Source organism: Sinocyclocheilus rhinocerous, unplaced genomic scaffold (assembly GCF_001515625.1).
Source record: "Sinocyclocheilus rhinocerous isolate Xijiao unplaced genomic scaffold, SAMN03320098_v1.1 scaffold1101, whole genome shotgun sequence".
Classification (NCBI taxonomy): domain Eukaryota; kingdom Metazoa; phylum Chordata; class Actinopteri; order Cypriniformes; family Cyprinidae; genus Sinocyclocheilus; species Sinocyclocheilus rhinocerous.
Window position 1 is genome coordinate 603,518 of NW_015638359.1, and position 16,998 is coordinate 620,515.

General features: G+C 37.7%; 2 protein-coding genes and 1 pseudogene across 3 annotated transcripts in view; 1 reads left to right on the forward strand and 2 right to left on the reverse strand.

The window, feature by feature from the left end:
• Positions 1-1,241, reverse strand: part of LOC107749649 (bifunctional polynucleotide phosphatase/kinase-like) — a 9,212-nt gene extending 7,971 nt beyond the window's left edge. The window contains exons 1-4 of one of the 2 annotated variants that reach the window (XM_016564811.1): positions 1,129-1,241; positions 590-732; positions 437-483; positions 31-294 (exon numbers count right to left, since the gene is read on the reverse strand). In XM_016564811.1, the coding sequence (XP_016420297.1) occupies positions 31-294; positions 437-483; positions 590-716 (438 nt within the window). In that variant the 5' untranslated portion in view covers positions 717-732; positions 1,129-1,241. Of the gene's footprint in view, positions 1-30; positions 295-436; positions 484-589; positions 738-1,128 lie in introns of both variants that reach the window. The other variant, XM_016564810.1, reaches the window with a different exon arrangement.
• Positions 1,242-4,284: 3,043 nt separating this feature from the next.
• LOC107749645 (TRPM8 channel-associated factor homolog) lies at positions 4,285-8,483 on the forward strand. The gene is made up of 7 exons (XM_016564805.1): positions 4,285-4,954; positions 5,040-6,031; positions 6,158-6,252; positions 6,391-6,604; positions 6,702-6,941; positions 7,080-7,417; positions 7,686-8,483. The coding sequence occupies exons 1-7, from the start codon at positions 4,338-4,340 to the stop codon at positions 7,926-7,928; spliced, it is 2,739 nt and encodes a 912-aa protein (XP_016420291.1). The 5' UTR covers positions 4,285-4,337; the 3' UTR covers positions 7,929-8,483.
• Positions 8,484-11,411: 2,928 nt separating this feature from the next.
• LOC107749651 (endonuclease domain-containing 1 protein-like) lies at positions 11,412-13,566 on the reverse strand (annotated as a pseudogene).
• Positions 13,567-16,998: the final 3,432 nt, after the last annotated feature.

The window sequence follows — 16,998 nt, forward strand, 5'->3', positions numbered from 1 at the left end:
AAACAGTATCACTAGTCTGGATCTTAATACCTTTTTAGGGGATTTAGAAAAATACTCCTGGATGCTTTTTTTGGGGCCCGACCCATCATTTGAGATTTTCTGTCTGTCTCTGCTTTCATCTGCTGCTTTTCCTTTCTTCTGAGGAGAGGGAGACTTTTCATTTGAATGTCCAGCAAACTCCACAGTGAACGGGTGGGACTGATTAACCAGGTACAGTGTGCAACCAGTTGCCAGACATCCAGAGGCACCACGTCCCAAACACTGACCGTCCAGGGAAGAAGGGTTGGGCCCGAGCTGTGGAAACACAGGAAGACTTGTACTAACTTATGCTTTTGTATATTTATGTATTAGAAAATAATTTCAAAACATTGTTATTAATAAAACTGTCTCTCTCAGTAAACTGTAACATACATTGTTGTTGTTGTTTCGTTTTTACCTGCGTTACAAGAACTTCCTGTTTGGCATAGTTGGCCACAAGTTTGACTGTCAAGAAGAGACGCACTTCCGTTATTCTTTATGAGCAGAAACAAACGTGACATGTCCAAATTTTGGATTACTACAATGGGTGTGATGTGATCTAAAAACCCACCCTGATGCCTTGAGCACTTCTTGTCAGTAATTCTGGTTTCAGGGCCTCGACCTAACATTAAAGCTCGACCATCTGCCAGCTCTACCCGAGCTCCATTCACACTTACTAGTATGCACTCCATCTCCATTCACGGACGACAACAGCTGGACTCCAGGAGGAGAAGTTACAATAAGAAATATAACTTAGTACAATTAAGATTCAAATAGCCCGACTAAATGCTAAATTATCATTCTTCCGTACACGTGCTATTTGAGCTAAATTAATTATGAATATTTAATATTATGAACATTTCTAATTATGAATAGATACCTGAACTGCAACTCATTAGCTACATACGTTAACTTCGTTTTAATGCATCGTTCATTGTTTCTTGAGTAAAGGCAGTGAACTCAGTCGGACTTTGAAACCAGACGGCTCATAATATAGGCTCAAACTAACTTTACAACCTGCGTGTATCTACAAAGTCCCCCAAAATTATATTTCAATCAAACCACCATGATTTTGCTAAAAACGCAATACAAAACCTAAATAGGGCTTACTAGTTGTCTTTCGGTTCAGTTGCTGTACACGGTTAAAGCTAGAAAGGATTCAGACGCGGCTACTGGGCATGCGCACATCAATATATAGCGTCATATTTGTCACACTGAACAACAACAATTACTGCATTTGCATTATTGTAAGGGGTAGGTTTAGGGTTGGGGTAGGTGCAGGCGTTAATAAAACACAATCTATTAGGTAGAAAATTGTATTTATTGATAACTTTCGGCCGTAGCTGTATCCCTTCTGTGCACGCTTTTGTGGTCCGACACGTAAATATTTCCGATGTGGAACAGCGACATTCATTGTTTGGTTCCCATGTCATTGGGAGTGACCCTTGTCATTCGTTACAGTGGTAACTACTTTCTGCCATACCAGAGTTACTGCAGTTACATTTACTAATGTGGCAACGTTTCCACAAAAAAAAAAATCAGCAAAACGGTGTTCTTAATTAGTCACAACTAGCAGGAAACTACATATAGTCTGGATGGATGGACAGATAGATAGATAGATAGATAGATAGATAGACTTTAAGCTGACAAATAATGGTATTGAAGCATTGTTCCCCCTAAATAGTGGCTGTGTTGAAAAAGGCGTTGAAAACTTTTTTTGTGTCGTACCTGACAATCAGTACAAAGTGTACTGACAAAATAATTGTATGTCTATTCAGTTTGTTTTTACGTCTGTTAGATGACAAATCTTAAGTGTACATAAGTATTATCATGAGATAGGATATCCTGCTAATAATTATGGCTTGGTAAACACAGTTTATTGACTCTGCATACTGCAGTACCAATAGTTTAGTTTAAATTGGCATATGTTTTTGTCTCAAAGCTATGGAGCCCCGCACATGACATGCAGAAGAAAAATAGATATTGTGGCCATGAATTAAGATTTAATTCCCACAACTTCATGGCCATGTTTTGTTAATTCATTCCCTTGTTTTAGTTAAATCGTGGTCATGTTGTACTAATTCGTTCCTCTGACTGGATGGATAGTTTAAAGCTAAAAGAGTCTTTTTCCATTTCTCAGTAATATGCAGTTTTCTGTGAAATGCGTCATCTATGACTACACAAACTACGACTGGGTTATTCTCACAAAACTAATAAAACACCACAACACTAATTATTTTAAATATTAAACATGCAATTTAGTAATATATATCATAATATAGACAATACTGTTCTCTGCCTTGCACAAAGAGTAATTTAAACATAGCAGTTAATTATTTTTGCATTTTACTGCATTTTCGGTTGAAATTGTAATTACCGCAATGCGGCCAACTCTGAATTTGTAATGTTGTAATTTAAACAGATTAAAATGAAAATATTCTGAAAAAAGTAAATAGACAAGACTGAATATGACTGAATATTCATACATAATAATAATGACACAATAGTGGAAAAATTAAGTGTCATGACGCAACATTTTTAAGGACCGTTTACACACACAATTTTTTTTAAAGTAAATCTTGATTTTGAATTAAGCAACACATGTGACAGAACCTTCAAAATAGATACGAGGTAAGCAGATCTCTTTATATTTCCAGTTAAAAGTTAAAAATGCTCTTGTCAGACTATGTACATGACAAATTGATTATCATTACTGAAACAGGTTTACTACATTTAGAAAAAATATTAGATTAACAATTTTCTATGGAAATGTACTTCATTAATGTCTGATTATGTACATTGAGTAATATTGTTTCACTATATTAGTGAGAAATCTGATAGGCTTCCACTGTTTTATATGTCAGGTTTACGATATTTTCCATGTCCTAACCTGACACCTAACCCTCACAGAAACCTGTGTAAATCATTAGATTTAAATATAAAAATATTTATAATATTTTTAACTACCGAGGACACGTAAAATGTTCTCACAAGTCAGTTGTTTTAATATTTCTCCATTAGTAAGGACATTGGGCCCTAAAGGCCTGTTCACACTAAGAATGATAACTATAACGATAACAATATTAGTGTCCACATACCAACAGACAATAATGTCTTTTAGTCTTAAGATGTTTTGTGAATACAGCCCCTGGTGTTTTTAGCCTATGCATGTTATGTATTTTTGAAGCACTGCGAAATAAAACTGATTGAAATTGAATCCATTATTGTGAATTATCTAATTTATTTTCTAAATTAAATGTTATATTCTTTATAACTATACCTCATTCTTAGTATACTTATTATCATTACCGAAATCATTGACCTCATTTCCGTAACCTATGTATTATTACAGCTACATGTGTTCTTTTAATGTTTATTTAATAAATGGAAAAATAGTAGTTTGCTTTTAAATGTATGTGCAGAATCTATACATTATGTTCATTCCGGTTTGCCGCATCCTTTTGAAAATATGTTGTTTTCAATAAAACAATAAAAATATTAGGTTGCAAATTGCAGATGGTGTTGCAGTAATGAGAGAAATAATTGAAAATCAAATAAAAATGTTAATTTAAAAATATATTTTATTTCAGAGTTTCAAGTAGCTGTGCATGACTGTTAATCAATTTTTTAATAAATGTGAAAATGTATTAGCTTTGTTATGGATAACTATTACTGGATAGTCACATGAAGTCAAGCATGTACCTCAAACAGTCTATACTACAAAGATAATTAAATAGCGTTAAACATGTCAAATACTGTAGAGGGAGTGGTCGATGGTGGTTTCTGGATGAACAAACAAAATGAGAATGGTGTATTTATGGGTGTGATCGTTGGGTGTGCTCCTTATAGGTGAGCCATAGTCATATCCACAAACACATTCTCACAGTAGTTACACATACTGTAGCTAAGCAAGAAAGAACATATTTGTATCTCCAGATGAAGGTGAGTGTGTACAGTGAATGCTCTTTTTAGAATAAAGTAGAAATTATGAGATAGCAAGTTTCATTTGTGAGACATGAATCGCAATTTTTACATATGTAGTCATAATTGGGAAAGGATAGAAAGTTGAAATTGTGATTTGAATCATTTCGGATTTTTGTATACTATGTTAAGCAGTGTAATTCATGAAAAACGAATTTACTGTTACAAAATTACAGCTCTGTATGTTTCTAAATGTACTTGATTTTCTTTCTCTAATTTTCTGTTTTTGTGTAGGACTGAAAACCAATCAGTATCATTTTACTTCACAAGCTCTGGTTGAACAAACTGTACGTTGAGTGATTGTTTTGAACTGACTTACTAAACAGAGCTAATCCACCATGGCACGTGAACAGGACTACTACACTATCATGTATGGGCTGCAGGAGCTTGATTTCCAAGGGAAAGCAGTGCCCAGTGATCTTGTACTAATAGGTGAAAATGCCTTTCCACTTGCCATGAATCCAAGAGGTCAGGTGCTGATGGCTGCATCTCATTACGGTCACGGACGTGTCGTGGTGTTGGGACATGAGGAATACCTAACACACTTCCCTGGCCTGATAGAGAATGCCCTAATGTGGCTCATGCCATGTACCGGTGATGCTGGCATTGTAGGGATTCAGAAGAGTTTACGTTCAGTAGCTGGAAACTTGAACTATTGCCCTATCAAGACAGAGCTAGGAGACTTTCGGAATGGATTAGCTATATATATCACAGATGCTTACACTGTCGAGAGCTGTGCAAAGGATCTGATAGCTTTCATCAAAGCTGGGGGTGGCTTGATCATTGCCGGCCAGGCCTGGAGATGGGCTGAAGCCCACCCGCAAGAAAACACTATAAGGAACTTCCCAGGAAACAAGGTGTGTAGTGTTGCAGGGATTTACTTCTCGGAACACCAAGGAGAAGTTGGCATCTTTCCTGTTCCAAGAAACATCCCTTCTAATTGGCTTGCTGCATCGTAAGTTCAGCAGAGATTTCTTAATTTTTACCCATTCTTTAAGAAACATACATTTCACCAACTGTTTTCAATTGTTACTTTTCAGTATAGGCAAGGACTTTAAAGATGACCTAGAGTTCCTCCTAGAAGGTGTGTCTGAGTTTGATGTCCAAGGTGGGGCTATAGCGTCTGAGGTGATGGTGCACGGACCATTAGCATTTCCCATTGCAGCCACTCCAGCTGGAAAAGCATTTATTGCTGGTGCCTATTATGGGCAAGGTCGAGTAATTCTGCTACCACATGAAGGCTACATGGGCCGGGACTCTCTGTCAACTTTCCTGATAAACGCAATCAAGTGGCTTGATGAGGGTCGCAAGGGTGTTATTGGGATCCTACCCAGTCTAAAGGCAGCCCACACAGTACTGAGCAAATCTGGTTTAGATTGCCAGTTGACTGGTTTTAAAGAAGATCTAAGCGTCTATGTTTGCACTTCATACAGTGATGCCCAGTGTGCAGAGATCCAAGAATTTGTTTCTGAAGGTGGAGGTCTTATGATTGGGGGTCATGCCTGGTATTGGGCTCAGACCCACTGTGGCTGCAATGTGATGACCGATTATCCAGGAAATCGCATTCTTAATAAGATGGGACTGTGTCTCTTAGGCAGCACCTTTGGTGGAGGGTTATATAAAGCCCCAGAAATAGAGCATAGGTGTAAAGAGGGGTACCACTTTCGTAGCATGCTGCATCGGTTTGCTGAACATGTAAGCCTGGGGCAAGAACTGACTAATCATGAACAGAGCTGCTTGAAACAGCTGGGCAACGACTGTGCCAGTTACCTTCGCATGCGATCTCATGACAGTGCCGCCTATACTTCAATGGTAGCACTTCTTAGTGACATAGTGAAGGAGGTAGGTGTTCCTCAAGTGTGTAGTAACTGCCCTGTTCAAAGTGCCAAAGACCACCTGATGCTCCACGTTGGGACTGAGGTATACAAAGTGTCACCCGATCCTGATGCCCTTTTTCCATACATCATTAAGGGCAGACCTAACTTGCCAACTGTGTCTAATGCAGGAGTTCGGATCAGTGCCAACACTGCAGGTATGAAAGTTTTCCCGCCAAATGTTATTTTATTTTATTTTATTTTATTACTTGAATGTTATTTTTAAGTTTCAAAATTCAAAAAACTTGAACACTATAAAATAAGAATGCAATTATTTGTTTCAGCTTGTGAAGAATGGATAAGCACAGGCTTATATCTTTCTCCTGGTATGAAGACGTACATAGCAGTACCTCCAGAGATCGTTGGGAAAAATTGGCAGGTGATTAATAAAGTCTATACATGTATCCAATCAAGGAATAGTTGCTGCATGAACTATACTTGCCATAATAGATACAGCCTTGTTGTTCATAGGCTTGGAGAGCATGTTATTAACATGAGGGGATAACACTCTATGCAGGTGCAGCTTGGTTGCCAAACAGATAACATTGGTGGATCAAACGTTCTGAAACGGGCTCCTGTGGTCCATGAGCGATTCCCTTTGGACACCGAGATGGTCCAAGTCTGCAATCTATGGGGAGGGCTCATCTACCTAATAGCACCTCCTCAAAGCAAAGTGGATGGGGTGGAAATTGTCGTGCAGGTCTCAGTACAGGCTCCATACTTCAAGTCTGGTAAGAATTCTGAATGAGCATCACAGTGAGGTTTCTATTCAGAACATTTAACGTTGTATGGTAAAACTTTTCAATGCTAACTTGTTGTGTCCCTCAGGAGAGACCAGTGTAGCTGACTGGGTGGACAGGATCCGTCAGGCACCTGCCCCCTGGGCGGAACTTGAATTTGAGAACATCATCATAACTTTAGAAGCAGAATTTATAAGGAATCTGGACCGTCCTGATGAGGTGGCTAAACTTTGGGATACCATAATGAGAAGCATTGCTGACCTGGCAGCAAGGCCTGGCAAGTTCCCCCGTAAGGAGCGGTTTGTTGCAGATGTTCAGATCTCTCACGGTTGGTGGTACTATTAAATACTCACAGTATCTTTGTTAGGATAAAGAACCATCACTATTACAAAAGAATCATGCTATTAATATTAATTACACTCACACTGTCCTGGTGATAACACCGTTCTCCCTTTTCCCCTTGCAGGTTTCATGCATGCTGGATATCCCATCATGATGCACTCTAACTCTGCCCCAGCACTAGTAAATGTACAGGAAGCCTATAAAAGTGGTATATGGGGAGCCATTCACGAGCTAGGTCATAACCAGCAGCGTGGAGTTTGGGAGTTCCCTCCACACACCACTGAGTGCACTTGCAACCTGTGGTCAGTGTACGTACATGAGGAAGTGCTGAGTTTGAATAGGTCTAATGCTCATCCAGCCATGACTCTAGAAAACCGTCAGGCTCGTACCAAGATGTATTGCAGTGGCGGTAAGGATTTAAAAAGCTGGAGTATGTGGACGGCACTTGAGACTTACATGCAGGTGCGGACAGACTGCATATAATTTAATAGATCATTTAATCAATTAAAAGCATGTTCCTCAAGTTTTAAAATAATTTTTTTGATAATGTACATATTTTGTTATATCATTATTGCCAGTATAGTGATTTTTTAAGAGCGTTTGAAGCAATAATGCATTATTTGTGAGCCTTGTGAGTAATAATTAACTTTTTTTTTTTTATATATATATAAAAAAGTATATATACCTATTTTCTCTCTCATCTTCCATCATCACATCTAATTTTTTTCAGCTTCAGGAAAAATTTGGCTGGGATGCTTTCAAGAAAGTTTTTACAGTCTACCATGATATGAATGGAGTGCCAAAAGACAATGCAGGCAAGATGAATCTATATGCTGAGACCTTCTCCAAAGTGGTCAACCTGAATCTTTGCCCCTTCTTCAAAGCGTGGGGTTGGCCCATCCAGCCCAGCACACAAGAGAAAATCTCTCATCTCCCTGAGTGGAGTGACCATCCTATGTTCCAGTATGCATGAGAACATCTAAGATAACTTTTAATATGTTTTAATGTAGATAATGGGTAAGATTAAGTATAAAAGATTATATATGCTTATGTCATTTGAAATTATTATTGTTTCTCATTTTGCTTAAGTACATGGATGAGCAATTGATTCTTATGAATGTAAAGCATAGAATGTGGCTTAAATTGAAATATTCAGAATAAGACTTAAAGCACTTGTTATTGGTGGGTATAAGCTAAGTGGACTAAGGTTAAGTACAACCAGAACATGCATGTTTAAAACACAGCATATGCTATACATAAATGCTAAAAACTACTTGTATTATGAAGTGCACTTCAAAAAGTCAATTTAACTGTATGGCATGGTATTTTATATTTGTGTATCTCCCTTTCTTATCCAAGAGAGTAAATCATAATATATTATTTTAGAAGACTCTGGATGGTGCATAATGTTGATGTGCCTTGAAAAAACAGAATTAAGCCCTGTTGCTAATGCTCAACAGATTTAATAAATTCAAGGGTAACACTTTATAATAACTTTCATTAATAAATCATTAACAAACATATAATTTTTTAACGGATCATTAGTTAATATATATTCAAATAGCTAGAAACATGAGATAATGTGGTTGTTAATGTTTACTAAACTTATTAAACATTACCTAATGATCAACAGATAATTAATCGAAATTACAATACTTACAAATATCATTCAACTTTTAATTTATATGATCATGCACATCTTGAAAATCTACAAATGATTTTAACAGATGTTATACAATAATTAAAAGCTTTTGTTAATGTACAACACTTTTGCTGCTATTGTGGTGTGATACGGGTAATGTTAGGGTTGTGTGGTATGGGTAGGTTTAAATGTTGGTTAAGGGGTCAAAAGTGTAGCTGGGTCAGTTTAATTACTATAAGGGAACAAAGGTCAATCTGTTTATATTACATTGTTTTGATAAATAAACAAGTATTTTCTTGAAAAAATTATTTGTTTTCTCCTACTGATGTATGATTCAAACAATACCATGTTTAATGATATAGTTACTAATATAAGTGTTGAGGCAATAAAAACATGTTTTGCACCCAACTTACAATGTGTGTTACGTCTTTAAGAAGCATTTACATAAACTTAACTAAAAATCCCTTTACACAGATGTTGTTACAGCAGCTAAAAGTCCAATGCCCATAAAGGTACTGGATGATTAGTAATCGTTTATAAACATTTACAGATGATGAATAGTTTTCACTTTAGATTGGGTACTGCAAAAACATGGACAAATAATTAATAAATTATTTAAAATGTGTAAATGGGGTGAATTCAGGACATTTGGGACACTTTTTGCCATTGAGATGACTGCTTTTAAGTGACTAATGATTTATAAACATTTACAAAAGATGAATACTTTCCACTTTAGATTGAGTACTGCAAAAACATGAAAAAATTAGGAATAAATAATTTGTTAAGATGTGTAAATAGGGTGAATTCAGGACATCTGAGACACTTTTGCCATTGAGATGACTGCTTATAAATGTACTAATGATTAGTAAAGGTTTATAAACATTTACAAAAGATTAATAGTTTCCACTTTAGATTGAGTACTGCAAAAACATGAACAAATAACTAATAAATGATTTGTTAAGATGTGAAAACAGTAGAAGTCTACACAACAAACGAAGACCAAATATATGACCTTTACAGACTGTGATTATGATTATGAGTTTATTGAAATTTGTTAGCATTCAAAAGTACATAAACAAATAAGCTTGTAATTGTTGTATAATTTCTGTTAAATTATTAGATTTTTAAAAAGTGCATGATCGTATGAATTGAAAGTTTAATGACATTTGTAAGCATTTTAACTTAATAATCATATGTTAATCATTAGGTTTAAGGGGTAAACTCGGGGACGTGAGCCCTCTCTGGGCTAAACTCGGGAACAGGAGCCCTCCGTGGGCTAAACTCGGGAACAGGAGCCCTCCGTGGGCCAAATTCAGGAACTGGAGCCCTCTTTGGGCCGGATTCGGGGGCTGGAGCCGACACTGGAGCGAGCTCTGGGGCTGGAGCCGACACTGGAGCGAGCTCTGGAAGGCACTTACGAGAAGCGGGCACTGGGGGGCGCTCTGCAAGGCGCTTTCGAGGAGCGGGCACTGGTTCGCTCTGGAAGGCGCTTACGAGGAGCGGGCACTGGGGCTGGAACCGACACTGGGGTGAGGGAGCGAGCTCTGGGGCTGGAGCCGACACTGGAGCGAGCTCTGGGGCTGGAGCCGACACTGGAGCGAGCTCTGGGGCTGGAGCTGACACTGGAGCGAGCTCTGGGGCTGGTGCAGACACTGGAGCGAGCTCTGGGGCTAGGATGAATGCGGAGAACAGACTTTTTCTCCTCATCCTCTTCCTTTGGTTAGAGGACATCGGCGTGACCGGCGGGCTTGACATCGGAGCGGCCGGCGGGCTTGGAAATGCAGAGGCCGGCGGGCTTGATTGAGGAATGGCCGGCGCACTTGAGAATACCGCGGCCGGCGGGCTTGACTGATGAACGGCCGACGGACTTGACCGATTAACGGCCGGCGGCAGGGTTCCAGATCGGGATCGGAGACTCTCCAGACACCGGATGACTGCCTCCTTCCAATCGAAGTTGGTGGTGTCTGGGAGTTCCGTTGGCTGATGGTAGGTGATCCCGAGTCGGAACAGCATCCCAAGGGTCTCTCCATCGAGAGAGCTGGCGAGGGCGAGCGGCACGAATGCCCTCGCGTAGGTGAGCGGGTCGTGGCTCGCATTAGCCACGGTGATGAACATAGCTCGTTCTTCCATGTTTGTGGTGAGAAACAACCAGGAAATCAAAAAAACTTTTCAAAACTAAAACAAAACGGGGAGAAGGGGTGCCACTTACTTTTCTGGTCCGGTATTCTGTCACGTTCGCTCCTGTGAGGGAGCAAGGAACGAGGAGATGTGGAGTACATCAACAAGGAGACTTTATTAACATCAAGGGAACCAGGAAAACACACGTAGCAGAGGAGGTTGACATAAACAATACCGGACGCCGAACTAAGAACAGGGAACACATTATATACACATGACATGACGAGGGGATGACGAGACACACCTGGGATCAATAGAACTAAACGGGGAACACCTGGAACAAATGATAAGGACAGGAATGGGAAGGACCAAATATGGGCATAGAAACACATGGGGAGCAAAACACACACAACACGGAACAGAGTCTGACAATTAGTAAGCATTAACGAGTACATTATTTCATATTTCTAGCTATGTGAATATATATTAACTAATGATCTGTTAAGCATTATATAATGTTTGTTAATGATTTATTAATGAAAATGGGCATAGAAACACATGGGGAGCAAAACACACAAAACACGGAACAGAGTCTGACAATTAGTAAGCATTAACGAGTACATTATTTCATATTTCTAGCTATGTGAATATATATTAACTAATGATCTGTTAAGCATTATGTAATGTTTGTTAATGATTTATTAATGAAAGTTATTATAAAGTGTTACCAATTCAAGTGAATGTGCTTGCCTAAGCTTTGCATTGGCCGCTGAACAGTTCATTCACCGGTGCATCAGAGAATTGCTGAAGGAAGTCGACCATCTCATCTAAGGTGCGTTCCACTACTACATTCAGCTCTGTGTTTAGGGCAGTTGCAGCACCGCTTAGAATAGGGCGGCCGTTTTGATCGACGCAGCAGTAAGCATTCCAGATGTACTCTGGGATGTTGACCCTTTTGACATTGTTCTTGATGATCCAGTTGTTAGAAGAAGGAATGGCACCAGCCAGCACATAAGCCTGATGACAGTTGCCATTAAACAAGCTGGTCAGTTTAGACTCATGTTTGTTCCAAGCGTTCTGATTCAGCGTTGGGCTTTTGGGGCACCACATTTGTCAGGGTAAAGGTGGCATTACGACTTGGAACTAACAAGAAGCAGTTATGATAAAAGAGAGAGAAAAGAAAGTAAACATTACAAACAATTTCACTTTTGAGGTGATTTCAGGAAAACTCATTTTCAATGTATATTATCACTACAGCCCCGTTCACAGCAAGAACGATAACTATAAAAATAACGATATTAACGTCCACACCAGCGAACTATATAGTCTGTTTATTCTAAGCGCACATGCGCCTTGAGCTCGTTACAGCAGGATGGATTCTGATTGGCTGTCAGTTTTTTATCGTTCATCAGCTGGAAAGAAAATCATTTTGAAAGTGATCACAATTATATCATTCCTCTGTATCATTATCGTTATAGTTGTGGTGTGAACTATGCTATTCTTTAATATTGAGAACGGTTTTTAAGAACTATATCTTTATCGTTATCTTTATAGTTATCGTGCTTGGTGTGAACGGGCCTTAAGTGTCCACAATACTAACTTCTAACTTTGGCAATAGAAGTAATAATGCGGAATGTTATCTGATCTTTCTGAAACTATGACCTCAGTCCCTAAAAAGGTCAACAGGAGTGAAGGCATAATGAAATACTTAATTTTACCTGCATGATGTCCATTGGGGTTCAAGTGTCCACGGTCAAATCCTGAGTTTGTGTAGTCTTCATTCAGAGCCTGTTTTTCTCCTAGATAGATGTCTGGGTTCTGCTGCGACAGCTTATACCCATCTTCCATTTCTTTAGACCATGAGGGATTCACCAACTAGCAAAACGTCATAATTTTAATGGCTTAATCCAGAGACATCAGCATTACAATAACATAACTAAAAGTAATTAATAAACACAAGCCCCTTCATTTTAACAATATTGGAACTAGAAGTATTTTTTAACTCCAGTGAGCGTTTCAGGGTAAAATTGTATTATATATTAATGTTTTATTTGAATATTTTATTATTATATGTATTATATATTTATCTAATATTTTGTTATTTATATTTAAAATTATTTATATTTTAAAATGTATTATATTTTACAATTTCTGTGTACAGTACCATTTTTCCTACAAAATGCTATAAAGAAATATTTAAGTACAACCTTTTGTGACTAGTTGTCACAGTAAAACCATTAGTTTCCAACAGCCTTTTATCAGTTTTAAGCCAAATTTACAGTAAAACACAAATAAAATAACTAAAAAAAGATCATATAAAAATACAGCTTTCCACATAAATAAATAAATTCCTGCCATTTATGAAAACATGAAGATAACAGAGTTCAGAGTTCAAATAGAAAATCAGAAACAGAAAATAGAAATTATTCTATTTAAAATCAATTTATTGTTTTATTGAAGTGAGAAACCAACTGGATGTTTAACAGGAACCAAAAGCAACAATCCACACTGTTTGAATGCAATTATAGATTAATAGATTTAACTCACCTGTGGCTCTATAAACCAGCGCGTCTCTCTGCCTCCACCATTGCTTGGCTGAAATATGTAAGCAGAATAGACAGCTGTGTGGTAGTGTGTGTTGTACAGTGTGGCGAAGTGATATGTGTTTAGGAAGCGCTGACATAAACGGACCACATCCGGCATGGAAGCTCCCAAATCTGGAACTTTCTCCTTGTAGAAGAACTTGATGCAATCAGGTGAATCCCAGAAATTAGCCACCACATGTCCATCTGCAGGGCTCAGGAACACGCCAATGAGGACACACACAATGAAAGAACGCTCCATAACGCAACAGACTAAATGCAACTGAGTAGAAATGTCTTATAACACAGCTCTCCTTTATCACTCCTCTCTGTTTTCACTCCCCATGACTGATAGCGTTAGAGATTACATGCTAGATCCAAAATTAGTTGGATTAGTTGATAACATAATTAAATTAAGTTGCAGATTAACTTGCATGTAGTTAAGCACAAAAGTTTTGTATATATAAATAATTATGTTTATGTACTGAATATATTTATTTATTCTTATATATTCTTTCAGATATTTTTTTTATGTTTTATTTTTCCAGCAAAGGTTGTGTTTGTCAGTGTGCTTGTTTCCCATGACTCAAGAGTGACCCCATGGGAACAGCACTGGTGTCTGACCCTGACGTAACCCGAGAAAGGCTCTGATTAACAGAAAAAAAGAAAAAAAAAACAGTGTCCTCCAGTTTGTGCTTACTGCATTCCTGATCACACATCAAAGGTAAATCAAGGACGACTACTTTATTTTTAATATTGGGCATGTTTAATTTCTAGCTAAATATATCAAAAGAGATAAGGTAAACAAATTTAGCTTATTGTCCAGTATGGAGGGGCTTGAGCATGGGACTCTGTTGCTCTAACACCCCCCTGGACTAAAGCAAGACATCTAAATATAATTATGAATACTCATAATAATTTAGTAAAAAAATCAATGAAAAAAAGTGTTAAGAAATAAAGGTGGAGATAAGGAGGAGGAGGGATTCCAGATGATTTATCAGCGGAGAGAAGTATTAATGATTCATTGCTTTTCAACACAGGTCATGTTAAACAGTGTTATTTTAGAGTTATTTATATACTATTACAACATGCCTTAATATTTTGAATTAGTGTTTAAATTATTTATTACAATTAATTCAATTAATAAAAATGTTTTAGTTAACAATAACAACACTGTTAAATGACTAAGGACTAAGTCTATTATAAAAACACAACCTGGAAATGGCAGTTTGCAATCAATCACTAATGAACGCACATTGCAATTAAATGAATGAATGAATGAATGAATGAATGAACCCCTTAAGCTAAATCCAGGATTCATTTCTGGTTCATGCTATACTTAGTGCTTGTCAAATTGGTGATTTTTATTTAGTAAAGCAGCAGGTTTTTGTGGGTTAAGATGATTTATTTAGAAGTTTGTTATGATCAGCTGCCATACTGCCATACTATTGTCCAAAAAAAAAACTGTTAAACAGTTGGTATATTTGCAAATTCTTGATGTAGGCTACATGTTGTGTCTGGGTTTCTTTTCAGAGACTCCAAACACATAACTAACACTAGATGGCAGAATAGTGACAGAATTCATGTGCCATTAGAACTCAGCAGGTCTCTGGGCCTCAGATTCCTTCAGAATACAAAAAAGATAGAAAAATAAGAGAATATATATGTATATGTATATACATTATATACAAATAAATCTCAAATTAATTAGGCTGAGTTAAAAAAAAAAAAAAAAAAACTGGTCATACATCTGACAGTCAAGGTGAAACAGTAGCAGTTCAGAATTCAGTAAAGCCATCTGAAGAAATGTATGAGTTATAAAGCATATTACATATTATTTAAATAGATGGTTTAAACCGTAAAATTGTTCATATTATCATCACACAAGTTGATTTAAGTACACTATCACAGATATCTTTATGAAATTGTTTCATAAGGAACTCTTTGAGAATATATTCCTCCTTAAAGCCACACGTCTGTGATTTTCAGACCCGCGGCAGTGCAAAGGTGTGGAACGGGCCAAATTCAAACATCCTCCATCCACTCTCCTCATCTGTGTCTATGCATTTCAGATTTATTCATACATTTCCAATATATTTATGCATGAGTTCTCTCCACTCACCCCTCCCTGCCTGCACACCCCATCCCATTACTGTAATCCATCACCCCAGCATCATCCGCCATGAAAGCCGCCCCTGAGTTGCCATGGCAACCACCTCAGGCCCCAGCTCTTTGCAGCCGTGCTCTTATTGGAAGGAAGGCTCAGGCAGTCTGAGGCTGTCTGGTGGATGTGGTAATTGGCTTGGAGTCTCCAATCACCCCCCACCCCGCCCCACACACACACCTTCCAAAACACACACACACACACAAACTCAAACACATATGCACAAATAATGCAGCAGAATATTTTTAATTTAGAACCGAATGTTATGGACAGAATTCTGATCTCAGTGCAAACGGGTTTAAATTTTGTGGTTTGGTAAACATCAAGCTGGTATGGAAATGACAGACTTATTGGAATTCAAATTGAATGTGTTAAGAAAAGGAAAGTGAGCATTCATTTGTGCTTTACTTATTTATTTATTTATTCTTTTTTTTACTCTGGATCGAAACTAAATAATTAAAACAGCGCTAAAATTGTGTAGCACAAATAGACCGATCACTGGTTAGTTAATTGTGTTCCTCCACAACAGGCAGGCAGAAGGTGCAAGTATCTGTTTTACAATTCACTCTTCCAATTAAAAGCACAGCTTTACAGTACAGCATGTCTGCTAGATTGCATGTCATTTATCAAGATGTAATGTTCTAGCTATAGGAGAGAGAGAGAGGAAAAAAGAGCCTTATTTTATCCAATAAACAGTTTTAAAATGGTTACAGCCAATTGGTTTTCTTGTGCCAGTGGAGGAAGCATATGCTGACCAATTTGTTTGTAAGTATTAAAAGTGCTACACTTTTTCTACCTAAGGGATGAAATTTTGTCAAGGTATGTATTTTACACCAAGACATAATGTTTCAGTTTTCACTGTTTTTATGTCCCTCTTAGAATTTAACAGGCCGTTTTTCGCTGCTGTGCCTTTAAGATGTACAGTTGCGCACCCCTTTCACATGTGAAATGAGCATCTTTGAAAAACCTCTAGTCTACACTCTTAAAAATAAAGGTGCTTCACGATGCCATAGAAGAACTTCTTGGGCTGTAGGGTGATATGGCTGTGGCTCCATAAATGGTTCCATAAAGAACCTTTAACATCGGAAGAACCTTTCTGTTTGACAAAAGGTTCTTTGTGGCGAAAGAAGGTTCTTCAGATTACACCTTTTGAAGCACCTTTATTTTTAAGAGTGTATTGCCTTGTGAAATGTTCATAAAATTAGTTCAATAAAGTCATGTGAAGTTTAACAGAGACTCCTTGTTGGCGACGATCTCCCTTTATACAAAATGGAAATAATTGTGTGATTTTGTAACGTACAGATAAGGATACAACAGTAAAGTGTAAGTTATGCGTTGAGGAACTTTGTTGCAACCACAACTGTTTCTGAGGAACTACATTGTTTGGTGGAAGAATACTGTTTTTATTAATATCATTACACTTTATTTGCTCGGTTTTATTTTGAGAAACCTTACTACGTATATGGAATAATCGTTTTATAAAAGCAATAAGCCCCAAGAAGCCGTGGTTTACAGTGAATTTACAACAGCTAAGGGG

Coding starts and splice junctions, on each gene's coding strand:
- LOC107749645 (XM_016564805.1), top strand. CDS start 4,338: ATGGCACGTGAACAGGACTACTACACTATCATGTATGGGCTGCAGGAG. Junction 4,955..5,039: donor TCTAATTGGCTTGCTGCATC/GTAAGTTCAGCA, acceptor GTTACTTTTCAG/TATAGGCAAGGACTTTAAAG. Junction 6,253..6,390: donor TCGTTGGGAAAAATTGGCAG/GTGATTAATAAA, acceptor CACTCTATGCAG/GTGCAGCTTGGTTGCCAAAC.